This window comes from Styela clava, chromosome 13, assembly GCF_964204865.1.
Source record: "Styela clava chromosome 13, kaStyClav1.hap1.2, whole genome shotgun sequence".
NCBI classification, from domain to species: Eukaryota; Metazoa; Chordata; class Ascidiacea; order Stolidobranchia; family Styelidae; genus Styela; species Styela clava.
The window spans coordinates 14,979,459-14,998,683 of NC_135262.1; the positions used below are offsets into that span (position 1 = coordinate 14,979,459).

At 35.6% G+C, this 19,225-nt stretch overlaps 2 protein-coding genes across 3 annotated transcripts; one reads left to right on the forward strand and one right to left on the reverse strand.

Annotated features, from left to right (window-relative positions):
* The first annotated feature begins 268 nt into the window (after positions 1-268).
* LOC144431467 (uncharacterized) lies at positions 269-2,782 on the forward strand. Of its 2 annotated transcripts, XM_078119624.1 has the most exons (4): positions 269-627; positions 906-992; positions 1,710-1,933; positions 2,017-2,782. In XM_078119624.1, the coding sequence occupies exons 1-4, from the start codon at positions 300-302 to the stop codon at positions 2,200-2,202; spliced, it is 825 nt and encodes a 274-aa protein (XP_077975750.1). In that variant the 5' UTR covers positions 269-299; the 3' UTR covers positions 2,203-2,782. The 2 variants fall into 2 exon arrangements, with proteins under 2 accessions (XP_077975750.1, XP_077975751.1); XM_078119625.1 differs by lacking the exon at positions 906-992.
* An 8,715-nt stretch (positions 2,783-11,497) lies between these two features.
* On the reverse strand, positions 11,498-18,272 carry LOC120338120 (uncharacterized). The gene is made up of 2 exons (XM_078119045.1): positions 17,824-18,272; positions 11,498-17,613 (listed from the first exon to the last, which is right to left on the reverse strand). Exon 2 carries the CDS (start codon positions 17,078-17,080, stop codon positions 11,498-11,500), a length of 5,583 nt encoding a protein of 1,860 aa, XP_077975171.1. The 5' UTR covers positions 17,081-17,613; positions 17,824-18,272.
* Positions 18,273-19,225: the final 953 nt, after the last annotated feature.

The following is a 19,225-nucleotide window of genomic DNA, read 5'->3' on the forward strand; positions in this document are numbered from 1 at the left end:
TTAGCCTCATTTTCATCCATTTGGTATAGCACAAAAGAGGCCACTTATAAAGTCTGTAATAAACTTGAGAAACCTTTTTGTGAAGTTTTTCACGATATCAAACTGGTGATTGATTTTAGGCAACGTCAACGATCACACATATACACTCGAGAAAATGTCAGCTTTTTGTAGCATAAAATGAAAAAAGGGGTATCATACCACACTATAAGTAGCGTGTCAATATATAGACTATAAGAAAAGGAAAATCGGTTCCGTTGTAGATACGTGTTTGATTTGCGATTCAAGTGAATAGATTGACAATGAAAATGCATGTTTGCATTCATTTGGCCATTTTCTTGTTGGCATTTATCTTAGGTCATACGCAAGGCCATGACAATAAGAAAATAATGGTCTGTGAAGACTTGGATGATGTGCTCGGAAATGAAAATCAACAAAGACCCGATGTCCGGTCTCAAGTTAATGGACCCCCCGGCAAAAAGGGGCCCCCTGGAATTAAGGGAGAGAAAGGAAATGTTGGCACCACAGGGCGGCAAGGTTTATTGGGTCCACCGGGTGCGAGAGGATTGAAAGGTGCAACAGGCTCTCCTGGTGTTGCTGATGAAACTGAACTTCAAAGAATTCATCAAGGTAATTAATACAACAACATTTGTTGAACAATGACTTTGCCAACTTTCTGCGCCTGAGAGACTAATTGTTATCGATACTATGGCAAGTGTAGGAAAAAGCTTATCAAGCATATTAAATTTCCGAAATTGATTAATTAATTAATACCATTAATAAGTCGATTCAACGCCAACAGATTCCAGAACTTATACTTGACCACAAGTATTTCCAACTTACATATATCAAAATAAAAATGGAATTTCTGAACATTATTTCAAATAGCTTTAATTTTTGTCTATTAGACATTGCCGACGTTGATGGTATAGCAAAAGGTATTGAGACTAGATTAAACGATTTGGAAGGAAAGTGTATGACAAGAAGAGATTTAGGTATGATACACAAGATTATTTCTCTACTTTTATTTGAGTTTTAAACTTTGTGGAAAGGTTCCACAGATTGAAATATAGAAATCTTTAAATAATAATTTATTAGTTTTATGCAAGCTATATTCACTAAGACTATAAAATAGACCAGTATGGTGGTCCATCGTTGTCACGCGGAAAATTAAAAAAAATAATTTAAAACAAAATAAAACAAAATTTGCAAAAAAACGAAACTAAAATAAAAACGGAATAAAAAAATAATGAAATAGCCAAAAAAAAAAACGATTAAAATGAAAATAAAGAGGTTTATCCTTGTCAGACGTTTTCATTTGAAAAAGTGTTGCTTCTGCTCGGGGCAGGTAGAAACCTGTGGAAAGGTTAATCCATATATCATTTAGAAATTAAACTTATTCCACTCAATGCAAATTAGTAGTGAATTGGAAACCCAAGGAACACCGTTTGTAAGCGTAGAAGTATGTATGACAACGTTGGTGCAAGGCAGAAGCAACATTTTTCAAAATAAACCTCCTGTCAACGATATTTTAATCTTAATTTTTTATTCCGTTTTCATTTCATTTTTGTTTTATTTTTGTAAACTTTATTTAATTTTTATATTTTCTATTTTATATTTTAGAGTTTTTCACTGATAATTTGGCGCCAAACGAACAAAAAGTTTGGGAACCTCTGAAATGGGCAATCCTAAACATTTTCATTTATATTTAGAAAATTGCGATGAAGTTTACGATGGAAAGTGTTACGTGTTGATCACAAATGATAACCGCCTAAATCTAGACCAAGCAAAAGCGAGTTGTCGAAGGATCGGCGGGAATGCAGCAAACATTTATAGCAAAGATCACTTCTATAAGATGGTTGCATTAATCCGGTCACGGATCGTCATCGGACATTATTACCATCACCTATGGACGGGAATGACATTAAACACGAGTGTAAGTTTTCACCTGCAAATACAACCACAATGTTTAATAACTGCAAATTTTGTGTTCATCTTTTTTCTGTTTGATCTTTTCAGACAAAAAAAATTTATTTATCCAATGGAAGAACAGCTGCCTACACACGCTGGTTACCAAATAGACCATTCAATCCTGCAAGACCTTACATGGGCATTCACGTTCCATCAGATTCAAATCATGTAAATCAAGGAATGTTTGATGAAAATTCCTCATACAGACTTCTCGGGGTTTTGTGTGAAATGTGATTGAAAGCGAACTTTAATATTGATACTTCGTTCAAAGTTTTCTTTTGTATATGTTTTCTATGTATTCATAAAAAGGCTGAATGAACAGCAAACTGCATAACTTTTGTAAAGACATTACATAAGAATTGCTTTTTACAATTGCTCATCAACGTGTCTGAATGATGACCCCATTATTCCCGTGTCTGTTCAATTCTAATTTGAAGATTTTAGTCAGCATTGCCGCTATATGAATATTAGTTGGCTGTATTATATATATTGGCTGTATTTGTATGTCACGTTACCAACCCTATCGAAATGAAAAGCCCAATAGGATTAGCTTACTATTTGAATGAGAACACAAAACGCTGAAAATGCCTTCAGCCTAATGCAAAATTAAGTCGATGAGATCTCAGTACTACTTCATCAATGAACCATGCTCGTTATCAGACGATTTCTGCAGGGTTGACTTTCGAGTTTCTCAAACGAAGCGGTAAACGCAAACATAGAACCAAATTTGCCACAAAAATTTGTGCGTGATACACCCGACTTTTAATGGATTTTCATAACACACATAAAACAAAACATTTCATGAACTTGTTAACTTTCCGCATGTGTCTAAATTGACTTATAATTCAAATAAATGTACATTGAAATGCAATTATCTCCTGCGTCACACAGCTAGCTTGTGGAATTATCGAAGGTGAAAATGAAAGTAAATGAAGCATTAAAAGAAACTTCGTACTGAACTATGAACTAAACCTAAATCAATACCTAAGAAATCTTCGCAAACGTTTGGAAAAATCGCTGAATATTATCTAGCAGCGTTGAATTAGGTACACGTTCGATAGACTTGGGTATAAATTTAGGCATTTTGCAATAAAAATGAATCATAGCTAATAATTTACATTTAAAGGTCTGCTTTATATGCCTGCTACAGGAGTATTTAGAATTAAATTAAAAAAATTCGTTTTCGATGTTGGACTATAATATAATAGTGGGGTTTTCAACAACTACGACGAGAAAGTGCTGCCTGTAGCATACGTAGAAAGATATAGAAAGTGTGCAAAATTCAGGATTGCTAGATTGTGGGTTGTTTACACAAGATTCTGGGTACGCGTTACGTTGTAATACAAGCGGTTACACTTACAAATTGATCTATGCCAGCATAATACAGTTCAGGAATATTGATATTATGTGGTCAAATTAAATTAAAAATTCATGAATAATTAAAAAATATATATCGTCACGGTAGAGAGGCGGCACAAACGGAATAGCCAAGGCTGATGTGAAAAGGGTTGGAATGGTGCAAATCCAGGCCCGTGGACACATGCAGTCCGCAGATTCATTATCTGTGGCCCGCGTCGCATTCGGAAAGTACCGTATATGCTCGTTTTACCGCCCGATCTTGATTAATAAAGGCCCATTTGAATAGCCGTCCGTGTGAACAGAACATAAAAACGAGAATATCGGTCGGGGACCGAAGACTTATCGATCGAAACCGCGGTTTCGATTTATGACTCTATAGTGACACCGCGTTTACCATCACTAATTAACAAATAACTCGCTAATTATACGACATAATTCATCCATAATTGATATTCTCGTTTCAACATTGATAGGGCTTTGCAAAACTTTTCCTCTTTTGCGGATTTGTACCTGCGGTGCGTAGAAAAAGTCAAAATTTTCGTTATTCTCGTTCGAATCATACTTGAGAACTGGAAATGACAATATATTAATTATTGTAACGATCGATCTTATCTATATGTGACTTGACAAACAAACAACCTGACAAAACAACGAGCGTCCGTGCTTGAATAAGGGCCCGGTTAGTGAGTTTGGTTTAAAAATATGGGCCCGGGCTACAAAACGAGAAAATATACGGTAATCAAAAAATTGCATTTTGTGATGTTTAGTCATAAAATTAACCAGAAAAATTTTCTGACGTATTGTTACATCACTAATGTCACTGAATTGACTAGTGATATGGCTAGCTGAGGCAACGTTTAGTCGGGAATATATGCTAACAATTTTGGCATCATAGAAATCTAAAAATCGAATGCGGAAAATGATGCCTATATGTCGGAAAATTTAGTAATTACTCTCCTGTACCTCACATTGTGTAATCAATCAATCTGTTATTTTGTAAACGTAAGTTTGAAAAAAAAAGTTGACAAATTCAAACAGATTTTTAACTAGATGTGGGAGGAAAAACACCACAATGCTCACTTGATATGTCTGCAAGTTGTGTCGGTGAAAAAAGAATATAATTTAGAACGACATTTTGAAATCTTGTGAGCAATGAACTTTTCCAGAGTCAAGATTTTACTTAAATTTGCGGAAGCACTTTTTCCGTTATGAAGAGTTTGAAATCCTACATTAAATGTAGATATAGAAAGAGTTTTGTAGGTTTTAGAAAGTTTTTTGGTGGTTTTTACATGCCTTAATGTGTTAGCTTAATAAATGACAGATACTGATCAATGTGTTTGCAAAATAAAAGTGTTTGTTATGTATTGCACTGTTTACCTATTCTTGGCACTATTGTGGCCCGCGAACAATGCAAAAATAATTTTGGGGCCCCGAAGCCGATAACCTTGGAACACCCTGAGTTAGACAGAGGATCCGGCAAGTTTTAAATAAAATAAATTTGGAATGTTTATCGCAGGATCGACTGTATCTATGAGCGTACAGCAAAAAAGTAAGACTTATGAACATTTTCTAAAAAGTCTAATTTCAGTATACCATGATATAATTTATATACTATATAAGCATGTAACTATGACATTGAGATATGTTTTGAGGAATCTTTTTATTTGCGTTTATGTTTTCTCAGAATTTTGTGAAGTAAAAAATGAAAAAGAGGTCTGTGTTACTGGACTGAAATCCATCGAAAACCAGATGTTGATTATTTACGAGCAGTTTCTATTTGCAAACAAATGTCGATGGAAATTGCTGTCATACCGAAAGATGATCCCAGTATTGATACGTTCATTTCTTCGAAATTGATGAAAATGATTCCTCCACATCGTTATTGGTCAAGCGCATGGACAAATATGACTTTTGATTTGAAGGTATAAACGTAACTACCGCCAAGTGTGTTAGATTTAAACTTTTTTTAGAGTTTATCATGATGGATTGATTTTGAAGATGTGCGTTACTATCGATGTGCTTTTGCAGAACCAATTTTATCATCTACATCAGGGGTGGCCAACCTATGGCGCATGCGCCAAACGTGGCGCATTGCATGATTAGAGGTGGCGCATTGCATCTTTAACAGGAAAATAAATAAAGTTTAAATATTGATACTAAAGGCCTGTTGTCACAATATTACGCCTAACTTTACTTCTTAATCGTACCTTTTTCTCTTCGTTGTTAAAAACAGCTTTATTGCGTAATGCTCATAAGACAGAATGCGTTTTTCTCCTACTTTCAGGAAGGCTGTAGTTTTTACTTGAAGCATGGCGTCACAATGGTTCCCTGTTTCGTAATCAATCGTAATCTGTTTATCGTAAATTGCTCGAATTATTGCGTGGATACGAGAATTTTCGTTGAGTTAACTATATATATGCGGCTGTCATTGAAATTTATTCATTCAGTGTTTAATTCAGTGATTCGGTAATTCTCTAAATGAGTGGTTTTCTGTAAACTTAATTGGTAAAGTTTCTTCTTGTGTGTGTAAAGGCGTGTATTAAGGTTGATTTTTGTTTGTAAACATTTGCAGTTGTGTACTTTTCAGGATTTAAGCTTTGCTTTTATATATTTTGTTACCTAACACAGTGCGAAAGAAAATGAACAAAAGAAAGGCGGAAACTGATAGTAAGCTTGAATTTAATGAACAATGGGAAAATGAGTTGTTATTTATTGCAGGTCCGTCAAGAAAACCGTTGTGCATTGTTTATGAAAAAACTCTTTCACAAAATAGAACTCCAAGAATAAAAAAACTGGCGAAAGTAAAACAGCAGCAAAAGTCTCATAAAGGTGGTACTCAAATAAAATTGATCAGTTTTATTTATTATACTTCCTTGCTTAATTTCTATTCCTGTGAAGTTGTAAATTGTAAAAACTACATATACGTGTGTATATATGTGTGTGTATTATAAATTTATATAATTTCAACAAGAAGCGGACATTAGGCGTGGGAATACAAGAGATTTACGGCGCATCTGAAACATGATGTTTAAAACGTGGCGCATGGTATGTGAAAGGTTGGCCACCCCTGATCTACATGATCAATGATCTCATCTCCGATTATGCCGACGTCATTACTTAATATTGATGTCTATAGATAAGATTTATGATCACATATAACGTAGATCGGGTTGGGGAAATTGGGGAAAGCAGTGGCAACTGTTTTATCACCTAAAAAAAAAAAAGATTCCACCACAAATCAATATCAATCTAATGCCATGACAATCAATGGAGAATTCATTTCGTTTATAGCAAAAAATCTTTCTGTAATTTTGGTTGTAAATTTGGTCTCACGAAAATTGTATTGTATTGAAATTCACAGTTTATCTACTATATTATAGATTTTTAAACTTGACTGTAAATTATTTTCACGGTTAATAATGAAGAAACAACATTTTTATGATAATCCAAATATATTTTTTTTAGATTTTCTCGCCCACGATTTTTTTCAAAGGCATAAAGGTTAAGAAATATTGGTTCAATCATGTGCACATTTGACCTTTACAAATTGTTGATTCGTTATTTCATATATAAAATATTGCCCTTGCTATAGATCCGCGACCAAATTTATAAGACTATTTTGAAAACTTAATCATCGTAAAGCGAGTTCGATATTTTTTTCCACGTGTATTATAGTGGATTCGGTTTTTCTGTTATCGTCGCACAAAACACAGTTGCCAGTCATCGTAGACAATTCCATTTATCGTCCATTTCAAATCGTGTTTACAGAAAGTTTTATTCAAAAAGTTTCATAACTTGGACTATTAAATCAACAAACTTACATTCCTTACTTGACCGCAATGAACAATAATGCCCAAATTTAAAAGTTTCTGATAAAAGGCTGCAGTCTCCATACTTCCAATTTTGCCTTCATAATTTTCAGAGATTGAGTAGGAAGAATTATATTTTTTCTGATCAGATTGTTGAAATCATCGATCAAAGCAATATTTTCTCGAGATTTGAAGATCAGATACGTGATGTTGACTCAATGCTACAAAGCTGTATAAACATTTCAGCTTTTCTAATTTTGAGTCTCTGCCTTTGTCGCAGGTTACCAATATAATTCAGTTCGATTTATGTTGTGTAAACGTTAACATATTGATTATCCGATATTACAACTATCTACATTTTCATCAAATTTAATACCATTAATCTTCTTGATTTATTTCAGACGAGAGTGGTTTCTCCTCCGGGTAGTTTAGACAACTTCGTTTGGTATGGAATATTTGATGCTCCTCAGCAGAAAACGTGGACAAGACTTTTTTTGTTTGTCATTGATTTTCCTGTTTCCACTGTTGTCAACTCGGATCCTTCCAGAATGACATATGGAGCTGTGTGTTCGTTTCCCATACCATGATATTTGTGGTGCAGCTCACAAACCTTTTACATACAGGGTGATCAGACCAAATGTAGACAAATGTTTATTGAAATATCTACAATATAAATGTGAGAGAGAAAAAATTATTTTGCGGAAAATGGCATTATAAAGATAAATAAAATAATTCATTGTTATTTTCTGATATATCCTCTCTTTGCCTTCACCACACTCCTCGATCTGTTCGGAACTTGACTGCACGAGGCACGTATGGTTTCTTCCGAAATCTTGTCCCAATAAGTCATCTATGCTTTAGAGCAGTTGCTCTCAATCTGAGTTACGCGCACCACTAGTGGTACGCAAGCAGCTTTGAATCATTGCAACAATCAATCTTTGTATTCGCTGAAAAGCGATTGTAGCGCTACAGATCCTTGTTTTTTAAAGATCGCCCTCGTCGGTTACTGTCCACTAAAAACGGAACGGGCATGTTTCGCCATTTTGCATGATATTTTACAGTGCGTCTGCATTAAATGAGGGAGCGTTCGTGATAGCGGCTAGTACTGTTCAAAGTGTATTCGTACGAGGTTTCCAATAATTTAGCGATTATGATAAGATGTATTGTGACGTAACGGACAAATTGGCAAAAACGTCCCTGTTTCGTTTCAGGTGGGCACAGGGGCGTAGCCAAAAATTTTGAAAGGGTTTCTGAAAATTTTTTTTTTTCCAAGTTAGATTGAAACAGCTAGCGGGTCCGATCGAACGCAGGAATACGCGTGTTTTCAGGTAGTCAGTAGTTTTGGTAATCTTGGTAAAGTAATGGGCGAGGGCGCTCTCTAACGACAAGGATTGGTAGCCTTATAAACGCCGTTTAGCGAATACAAAAGTTAATTGTTGCAATAATTCAAAGCTGCTTTCGTACCACGTGAAATACTCCCGTGTATCAGACTGACAACAACTAATATTAAGGCATAAATTGATGAGCTGTTGGGACAAGATTTCAGAAGACACCATACGTGCCTCGTGCAGTCAAGTTTCACTCAGATCGAGGCGTGTAGTGAAGGCAAAGGGAGGATATATCAAAAACTAACAATGAATTTTAATATTAAATTTTATAATGATATTTTCTGCAAAATATTTTTTTCTTTCTCGCATTTTTAATGTAGATATTTTAAATAATAAACATTTGTCTACACTTGGTTTGATCACCCTGTATGTTGCATTCTATATCATTTATATTTTACATGTTGATTTGAATTTAATTACATATTTAGAATTTAATGATGATAACAAAGCAATAAATAATATCATGTGTCCGAGGTTGTTTATTTACCGCGAAGAATTTTTTTCTTGAATTTCTTCTTTACTTTCGACTGTGAGGTTTTGCGCTTATCTCTGGACTAAATCGCAACCCCCATCTTTCCACTTGTCACAATGGACAGTTTCCCCGACACCTTCTTTGTATTTGTTTGTTTTCCGTATAATATAGGCGGATAGGACATGATATATAATCAGTTAGATCATAAAATCTCGACACGAAAGTGTCAGGTCCATAGTGAATTAACAACAACAGTAGCATTATTTGAACGTTTCGCTGCCGTTCGTATTTAAGCTTGCTGAAAAACGGTCCCAAATGCTCCATCAAAAGTCGAAGAAATACTGTTTGCATTTGCGAATATTTATGTCGATTTGTTTAATGAAAGCACACAGGCCGATTTGAGTCACCCGCAATTTACAATTTCCAAGATACTTTGAGGGAACAATGCTTGAAAATATTGGTCGCAAATCGAAGCCTTTATATTTACGTTTGCAATGTCGCTGAAAAGCCTCTTTCTGATTGTACAAACTTTTGTTTGTTTGTATGACTTTTTACAAATTACATTTCTGTACATATGACCTAACTTAGTTTCGAATAAACAAAAGGTGTGTTGCATTTCAATAGCTGAATATGGAGTTGGTTAATCGAATTTTGAATGAGCTATCTTCAATTAGTCTCTGTAGGGGTAGGCTATTTGTTCAATCACACATATTATATACTTGTCCATAAAATGTTGAACAAAAAGTTTTCTTAAGTCCGTTTTCCATGATATGGTAGGTTAACATTCATCTTGTTTTATGATGCCAAGTAAGGAAGTGCTTCCTTTCAACCTATTTAGTTTTTAGTGACATCTTACTCTAAATCAGTGGTTCTGAAACGCTGGGACGCGTAGACAATTTTTCTAGTGGGCGTGAAGCTAAGTAAAAATATAAATATTTGTAAGGTTTGTTCCTGTCCGCCTTATTTTGGATATTTACATTTCTTTATTTTGAATATTTACGTTTCATCCACACATTTTCAACGTGTTTTTGAATAAAACATACTTTCGGCTCACTATCTGTTATTTGTAGCTTATTGTTAGCTAGTTGTTTTTGAAGGGGGGCACAAGACATGACAAACTCTAAAAAGAGGGCGTGTCGATTTGCCAGACTCGTTTTATTGAGAATATTCAAAACTGTTGCCTGAAACATAAATGAAGATAATTAGTGTTGCGCTCGATTCTATGTAGCCTGGTTACTTCTCACGCACATTAAGAGATTGGAGACTTCAAAAACGCGTCCCAATACCCCAGTCCTGACCCCAAACCTATATCGGTTAATTGTTACAACTAGTCCGTGCTTTCAAGCAATTAAAGTCTGTAAAGAGCGGTTAAAGTGCCGCCAGATTCTTCTGTGCCTTTCAAATGCTGCCCCAATATAATTCAACTTGAAATCGGTGAATATCTTTAATAACAATCAACAGACACTTCAAATCAAATCTCGTACATGAATCAGGAAAATAGAACTTGTCGGGTACCGGAAACGGAACGTTGTTAATGGAACGTAACGTAACTCTTGATACCGGGTATGAGGAACGTAAAGGAACGTTGTTAATGGAACGGTTTTCTGCCAAAATAATAGATAAAACTAAATAGCTTATATGGCACAATTAATCAAATATAACAGCATTACCATTTTACAAGCAATAACAATTCACATCAATTAGCAGATAACCATATGTCACAATTATGTACAGATTAAATCACATAGGATAAAATAGTATTCGCAATACTAAAATACAGAATAAATCATACAAGATAAACAATATTTACATACCGAATGTTTAGGATCTCCAGGCAACTCAATTCAACAATTTATAATCCAAAGTAAATACAACTTAACTTGTGTGACTAAATACAAGAAACGGCATTTATCATTCTATTTGGACTATATTACAACCCTAACCTGTATCCCTACATTATATTACAACTCCAGTATGAACCGTTGATTTTAAACCCAACTAATAACTTCAATTCGAATCGTTTATCCTAACCGCGAATAGTAAACCCAATATTAAACACGATAAACAACTCCTAGCGCAATAGATTACACTGTATACAAGGACAGAAGGTGCCAACTCATCGAAGCAGCGTGGCGATAATTTAGAATTCCCGGGATTAATCGAGAAACAGGACTCTGTCGCAATAATGCTGCGTCGATACGTTTGCAACGTCTGCGTAACAACGTAAAACGTCATCAAATTAGAAACACGTTATGATTCTCGCTAACATTCCCCGCCCCAGATGTAGGAACGAAGAGAATACATCTTACAATTCAAAAAGAAAAAGTGAGAATCATCACCAATAAGTAATACAACTAACAATGAATTACTCATCAGCTCATCAGCTCTCTGAATCATACAAAGTTTTGCTATTGGTCTTCTTAAAAACCCATGAGAAGTTTTGACAGTCACTTGTCTGACAGCTCCAAATTTGTCTGGTATAACTTCCATAATTCTGCCTGTCAGCCACTTCCCTCTTGTCTGACAGCTCCAAATTTGTCTGGTATAACTTCCATAATTCTGCCTGTCAGCCACTTCCCTCTTGGTATTGTGTTGTCAACCAGTAGCACAAGATCATCGACTTTGAAATTGTCTTCCTTCTTCAACCATTTATGTCGAGCTTGTAGATTGACAAGTACTTCTCTGGACCATCTTATCCAGAATTGGTCAGCCAAATATTGTATTTGACGCCATCTTCTTCTCGCATAACAATCTTTCTTGTCAAATATTCCTGGTGGTAAATTTGCTTTATGCTTCAGCAACAATAATTGATTTGGTGAAAGTGGTTCTTCATCCAAAGGATCCATACTAATAGGTGTAAGTGGTCTTGAATTCAATTGACTTTCAACTTCACAAAATATAGTAGACAACGCTTCATCAGTAACCAATTGATCATGCAATAAAGCAGTCAGTATCTTTCTTGCTGATCTGATGAGTCTTTCATAGAAACCTCCAAAGTGTGAAGCTGTGGGAGGATTGAACTTGAATATGATATCACTTTGTCTGCAAAATTCTCCCATTTTAATGGAATTCCAAATTTGAATTTCTTTCTTCAACACTTTATTTCCAGCTGTAAAATTGCTCCTATTATCACATATAATGGTTGACATCTTGCCTCTTCTGGCAATGAATCTTCTTAATCCATTAATAAATGAATTGACATCCATACTATGCACAATTTCCAAATGCACTGCTCTAGTTGTTGCACAGGTTATTATCAAGCCCCATCTCTTCACAGAACTTCTTCCTTGCTTCACCAACAACGGTCCGAAGTTGTCAACTCCAACACATGTGAATGGTGGTTGATCTGGTGTCACACGCTCTTCAGGTAGGTCAGCCATAAATTGCTTACCCATCGAAGCATTTCTCTTTTTGCAAAAAATGCAATTACGAATATTTCGCTTTACAACAACAGCTCCATTGATAATCCAGAACTTCTGTCTCAGCAAATTCCATGTATGACTTGCTCCACAATGATGTGAACTTTTATGGTATTCTCTGACAATCAACTGTGTGATATGATGGTTACTTGGCAGTATTATTGGATGTTTCAAATCAAATTCTATGGGTGCGTTCTGCAATCTTCCACCCACTCTCAATATTCCTTCAATTAAAACAGGATTCAACTTTTGCATTGAAGGTGCAATTTTCAAATTTCTAAGCACACTTTTTCCTTGTACATCAGAATTTTGTAACTTTGCAATAACTTTATTCAACTCACTATTTTGTAAATACTTTATCAGCTCATTTTCGGATCTTCTCAACTCTTCTGTTTGCAATTTACCTTTTTGAACAGTTGGTTTAGCTTGTAAATAAATTTTGAATCTGATAATCCATGCCGTAGCTTTCTTCAACTTATACCACGAAGAATAATATTTGATGAACTTGTCCAATGGTTCATTCTCTGTCACTAGATTAATTAGGACATTCATTGGCTTTTTTTGAATATATTCCAATGGTAAATGTGGTAATTTAACTGGCATTTGTGGCCAGTTCTCTTCATTCTGGTAGAGAAATTCTGGTCCTTGTAACCATGATTTCTTTGCAGTCAATTTCTTTGCTGTCATTCCTCGAGATGCATAATCCGCTGGGTTCAATTCACTTGGAACATAACGCCATTGATGTGGCTCTGAACCTTCTTCAATTTTTTCTAATCGGTTAGCTATGAAAGTAGGAAATCTTTTCGACGAATTGTAAATTGATTGGATAGTAGCTGTGCTATCACTCCAGAATATAGACTTAACATTCTTCTCAAATTTTAATTGACATCTTATAAACATATCCACTCGCACACAAAGCGCAGCAGCTGTAATTTCCAGCCGTGGAAGTGAACATATTGTCTTGATAGGACACAATCTTGATTTTCCAAGTAAAAATGAACAGTGTATTTGACCGTTTTCATCTGATAACCTCAAATATGAAACTGATCCACAGGCAACTTGTGATGCTTCGCCAAAATGATGTAATTCTTGTGAAACAATAACCCCAAATGAATTCGGTTTAATGTATCTTGGTAATTTGACTTCTGATAAGTCTGGAATTGCTCTAGTCCAGCTTTCCCATGCTATTTGTTCATTTTCTCCGATAGTTTCATCCCATCCCAATTGTTGGCGACATAACTCTTGGAATATAAGTCTTGCTTGCAATATCACAGGTGATACAATACCCATGGGATCGAATACGGAACTTAAAATTGCTAGAACTCCTCTTTTCGTATCAGGTTTTGGCTTCAGCTTTGTATTGAATCCAAAGCAATCTTCTACCACGAACCACACAACTCCCAAAACTCGTTCAACACGATTTGGGTCTAAATTTACGTTTGCTTGAATTTGTGCTCTATCCTTTTCTGGAACACAAGAAATAATTTCTTCTGAATTACTCCTCCATTTGTTTAAATGAAAACCTCCACATTCAGTAAGTTCTGAGGTTTGCTTGACAATTCTCCTCCCTTCAGATATACTATCTGCTCCAAGTAGGAAGTCATCTATATATAAATTATCTTTGATATTGTCACTTATATCTGATGGAAAGTCTTTTCCAAAATCTTCTGCAGTTCTCCTTAAACAGTAATTTGCACAAAATGGACTTGATGTATTTCCAAAACAATGCACTAACATCTGATGATCGACAGGAGTTTTTGTCAAATCTCCATCAGGCCAAAATAGGAATCTCAATGCATCAACATCCCTAGGCGTTACACGAGCTTGTAAGAACATAGCTTCTATATTTGCCGTTATACCATATTTGTACATTCTGAAACGTAGCAAAACAGATAACAATCCATTTGCCATATCTGGACCTTGCAGTAATTGATCATTCAGTGATGTGTTCAAATATCTTGCACCTGCATCAAATACCAGGCGTACTTTACCAGGTTTCTGTTCTGATGTAACGGGTTGATGAGAAAGATACCACGCTTTACCAATGGGTGCTTCAAATTCAGCAGCAGGAATTTTCCTTGCCCATCCTTTCTTTATAAATTCAGCCATGGTACTGCAATATTTGTCCCTTAAAACATCATTTCTCAACAAGCGTTTTCCCAAATTGTTGGTTCTTCTCATAACTGCATCACGATTATTAGGAAATTCAGGACATCCCGGTTTCCATGGTAACGGAGATTGGTAATGTCCATCCACCATCTTTATATTATCTTCCATCAGTTGTAATGCATACTTATCTTCTCTTGACAATGTTGGTGTGGGAGTCAATGATATATCTTTGAAATCCGTTTCCCACATCCCTCGAATTTGTTGTTGAAGATCTTCACTTTTCACTTCAACATGATTAACATGTACATGAAAACTTTCATTCCCAGAAGCTTTATTAAAGGCAGGCCCGACCAGTGACCAACCAAGAATACTTCTTTTTGCAACTGGTTCATTTGTAGTACCACGCCTTTCATCTTTTACCCAGAATACTTCAGGTACATTCACGCCAATCATGAGCATCACTCTTTCATCTGGTAATTTTGGAAATTCAATACCCTCGAGATATTCATGCCTTTTTAATTCAATCCTTTTAGGTAATTTATTCGGTACTGTCGGAATTTCATCCACAGTGAGCACACGATGTAATGTCACACAACCTTCCCCTTTCAGTGGTTTAACAGTTAAGTCAAGAGCGAATCCATCTTGTTTCTGTGGATTCGGTGTGTTTACAGTAGTAATGGAATAACTCATTGGATCACCATCCATCTCTAAAAGTTCCATCAATCTTTTATCACATAGACAAGAGGTGCTTCCCTCGTCTAGGAAACAGTATACTTCGATTTCTCTACCTTGAGGTGAGGATACTTTCACTGGAACTATATTCAAGTATACTCCAGCTGAATTTCTGGTATAGTTCGTTAAGGTCGATCCCGATGTAGCAGTTTGAGTAGCGGAACTTGTACTTTGCTCTTTTCGCTTAGTATCTGCAACATTTCGATGAAGCATCCTATGATGTCTGCCACCACATCCTCTCTCAGTACATGCAGGATTCTTACGACATTGCCGTGCCATATGACCAATGTATAAACAGTTTCTGCAAATATGAAATTCACGAATTGTAGCCTCGCGTTCACTTGCAGATTTTCTTTCAAACTCTGGACAATGAATAAGAAAATGATCTTTTGAACAGATAACACATCTGTATCTATTTCTATAATCTGCTGCCTCTTCTTCCCATTTATTATGGTACTTCAGGGGTAATCTACATGAAAGTTGAGCAATATTATCAAAATTATTTAGATCTGAATATTGCTTCCAATGCGACAGCGTTAGGTAACATTCTTCCATTTTATGAGAAAGATCCAGAAGACTATCTCGATCATCTGGTTTCAACATTGGACCATGTACCAACTCTTCCATATAAGTTCTGGCAATCAACAATGGTCGTCCGTAAGCTTCTCTTAGAAGTCTCTTTGCTAAAGTCAATCCTTCTGTAGGAGGATATACAGAACATTGACGAATCAATTCTCTTGCTTTACCTTTGCAAAACTGTTGCAAGTAAGTCAATCTCAGATTGTCATCTGAAATCCTGTTCTCAATATTTATCTTGAAACTATTCATGAATCTTGTATATTCTTCATGAGAACCATGAAACGAAAGTAATTCGGGTTTAGGTAAATCTACCATGTCACGCATTGTAGATGTCATAGTAGCAAGAATTGAGCCAACATCTTGTGATGGCATATTAGGTACTTCTACAGGACTCACCAAATTAGCCTGTCTCGTTCCACCTTGTCTAGTTCGAAATTCTTGATTAACGGGATTCATCACTTCCGCAACCACTTCCTGGACCGGATCCAGGGATAATCTAACTTGTGGCTCTCTAGGAGGCACAATACAATTGGTTTGACCCACTTGAGGTGTGTTTACTTCAGCCTGTGCTGCTTCACATTCTACCAATTGTGCTATCGGTGGTCCAGAATCCATTTCTTGAAACTGAACCCTTTCATTGCGATTAGAGCCTATTTCCCACACTTCCGCCTCTACACATGCGGCTTGATATTCGTGTATAGCTTGTACTCGCCTTATTTCTCTCTCTGATGCTGATTTTAATTCTTCAGCTTGTTCCAACTCTGACAGTTGCTTCATTTTCAATTTTGCAAGTTCTCTGACAGCTATTGCCTCAGTTCTCTTGTAACTGGAACTTGTACTTTTGTAACTCGATGCTGTCCTTGCAGATCGAGGTCTTGACATATTAGAGGATTTTCTACTAGCTATAGATTGTGGTTTTGATGGAGGATTCTCAACGATTTGTGTGCTTTCTTGTCTGGAAAGCCACTCTTCAACATGTGCTTTGAACTCTTCATATCCATAACTTTCTCTCTGGAAAGATTCTTTAGCTACTCTTTGAGCCTCTTCATCTACTGGCAGTTCTGCAACATGTATTTCATAAGCTTTAGAATACTCCACAAACATTGCATCTATTTCTTTCACTTGTGATTGTAGAATCTCCTTATTTCTTGGATTCAACATCAATTCTTCTGCTGATCTATACTGACCATTCAGATCAGCCAATAAACGTTCCAGTTCTTCTTGTGAAACTGGTTTTGCCGCCATTTCGACTTTTAAGTGACTTTCTTTACTCACTCTAGGATCAATTGAAAAGTTTAATATCTTTCAATTGCTGCTTACAATACTCTGGTTTGATTTCGAAATAGAAAACTTCAGTTTTCCTTCATTCGAAAACTTTAATGTTGCGCTCGATTCTATGTAGCCTGGTTACTTCTCACGCACATTAAGAGATTGGAGACTTCAAAAACGCGTCCCAATACCCCAGTCCTGACCCCAAACCTATATCGGTTAATTGTTACAACGAGTCCGTGCTTTCAAGCAATTAAAGTCTGTAAACAGCGGTTAAAGTGCCGCCAGATTCTTCTGTGCCTTTCAAATGCTGCCCCAATATAATTCAACTTGAAATCGGTGAATATCTTTAATAACAATCAACAGACACTTCAAATCAAATCTCGTACATGAATCAGGAAAATAGAACTTGTCGGGTACCGGAAACGGAACGTTGTTAATGGAACGTAACGTAACTCTTGATACCGGGTATGAGGAACGTAAAGGAACGTTGTTAATGGAACGGTTTTCTGCCAAAATAATAGATAAAACTAAATAGCTTATATGGCACAATTAATCAAATATAACAGCATTACCATTTTACAAGCAATAACAATTCACATCAATTAGCAGATAACCATATGTCACAATTATGTACAGATTAAATCACATAGGATAAAATAGTATTCGCAATACTAAAATACAGAATAAATCATACAAGATAAACAATATTTACATACCGAATGTTTAGGATCTCCAGGCAACTCAATTCAACAATTTATAATCCAAAGTAAATACAACTTAACTTATGTGACTAAATACAAGAAACGGCATTTATCATTCTATTTGGACTATATTACAACCCTAACCTGTATCCCTACATTATATTACAACTCCAGTATGAACCGTTGATTTTAAACCCAATTAATAACTTCAATTCGAATCGTTTATCCTAACCGCGAATAGTAAACCCAATATTAAACACGATAAACAACTCCTAGCGCAATAGATTACACTGTATACAAGGACAGAAGGTGCCAACTCATCGAAGCAGCGTGGCGATAATTTAGAATTCCCGGGATTAATCGAGAAACAGGACTCTGTCGCAATAATGCTGCGTCGATACGTTTGCAACGTCTGCGTAACAACGTAAAACGTCATCAAATTAGAAACACGTTATGATTCTCGCTAACAATTAGCACCAAACAAATAAAGACAACTGAAAAAATTGCGGCAATCGACTGCTGATCATATGCTTGTTTTTTTTGTGACAGTGATAAACTAGTCATGGGCAGCAGACTACGCTTCCCTCGAGGAGTGACCGACCCACCGTTTAAGATTCTGATCAAATAATAGAGAATTGGTTTTGGACACTCGGCCACTTTTCCCGATAGTTAATGTCGTTAACTTAACTTAGAGCGATTTTGTGCCAATATGAAATATCAATTCGCGACATGGCTTAGTACTGACATTTAGGATACAAAGTTCTCAAAATAGGAATTTCGTATTTTTAAATATTAGAGTATTCATATATACACTTATTGCCGCTCAACTGAACCCGAAAAAGTATTGCAAATCGAAAGAAACGAAAGCCGAATAATAGGTGTTTTGTTATATGTATATTGATAAATATTTAAAAATACTTTTAAAACTGTAATAGTAGTTATATTTATTTCATTGCCACTTTAATATTTACTTTTACTAGACACTGAATAAATTAGGTAAGATGTACTTAGTTTATCATGTCTTTTTACTTTTAATTACCTACATATAATTCACCTCTGACGATGATTTTCGACATTCGACAGAGGTGGAAACATCACACACGGTTGTGAAATGTGTCAAGTAATGGTACCGTTATGGTTTAGTAATCATGCATAGTGGGTTCGTTTTCTTACCATTTCTAGTTTATCTTATTGCATTTTCATTCAAACTACGCTTATCACAACCTCCAACTCCGAGGACTCAAGTATATTTATTTTCGAGATATAAATATACTTAGTTATATGAAGATTTATTAACATAGTTTTATGATATGCTTGTTGTAGTTCAACTGGACCCAATGTATCGAAGACAATCACACAGTAGGTCCTTCTTGCATTTATAGTTTATATATTATGTAAATCAAAGCGTTAGAAATTT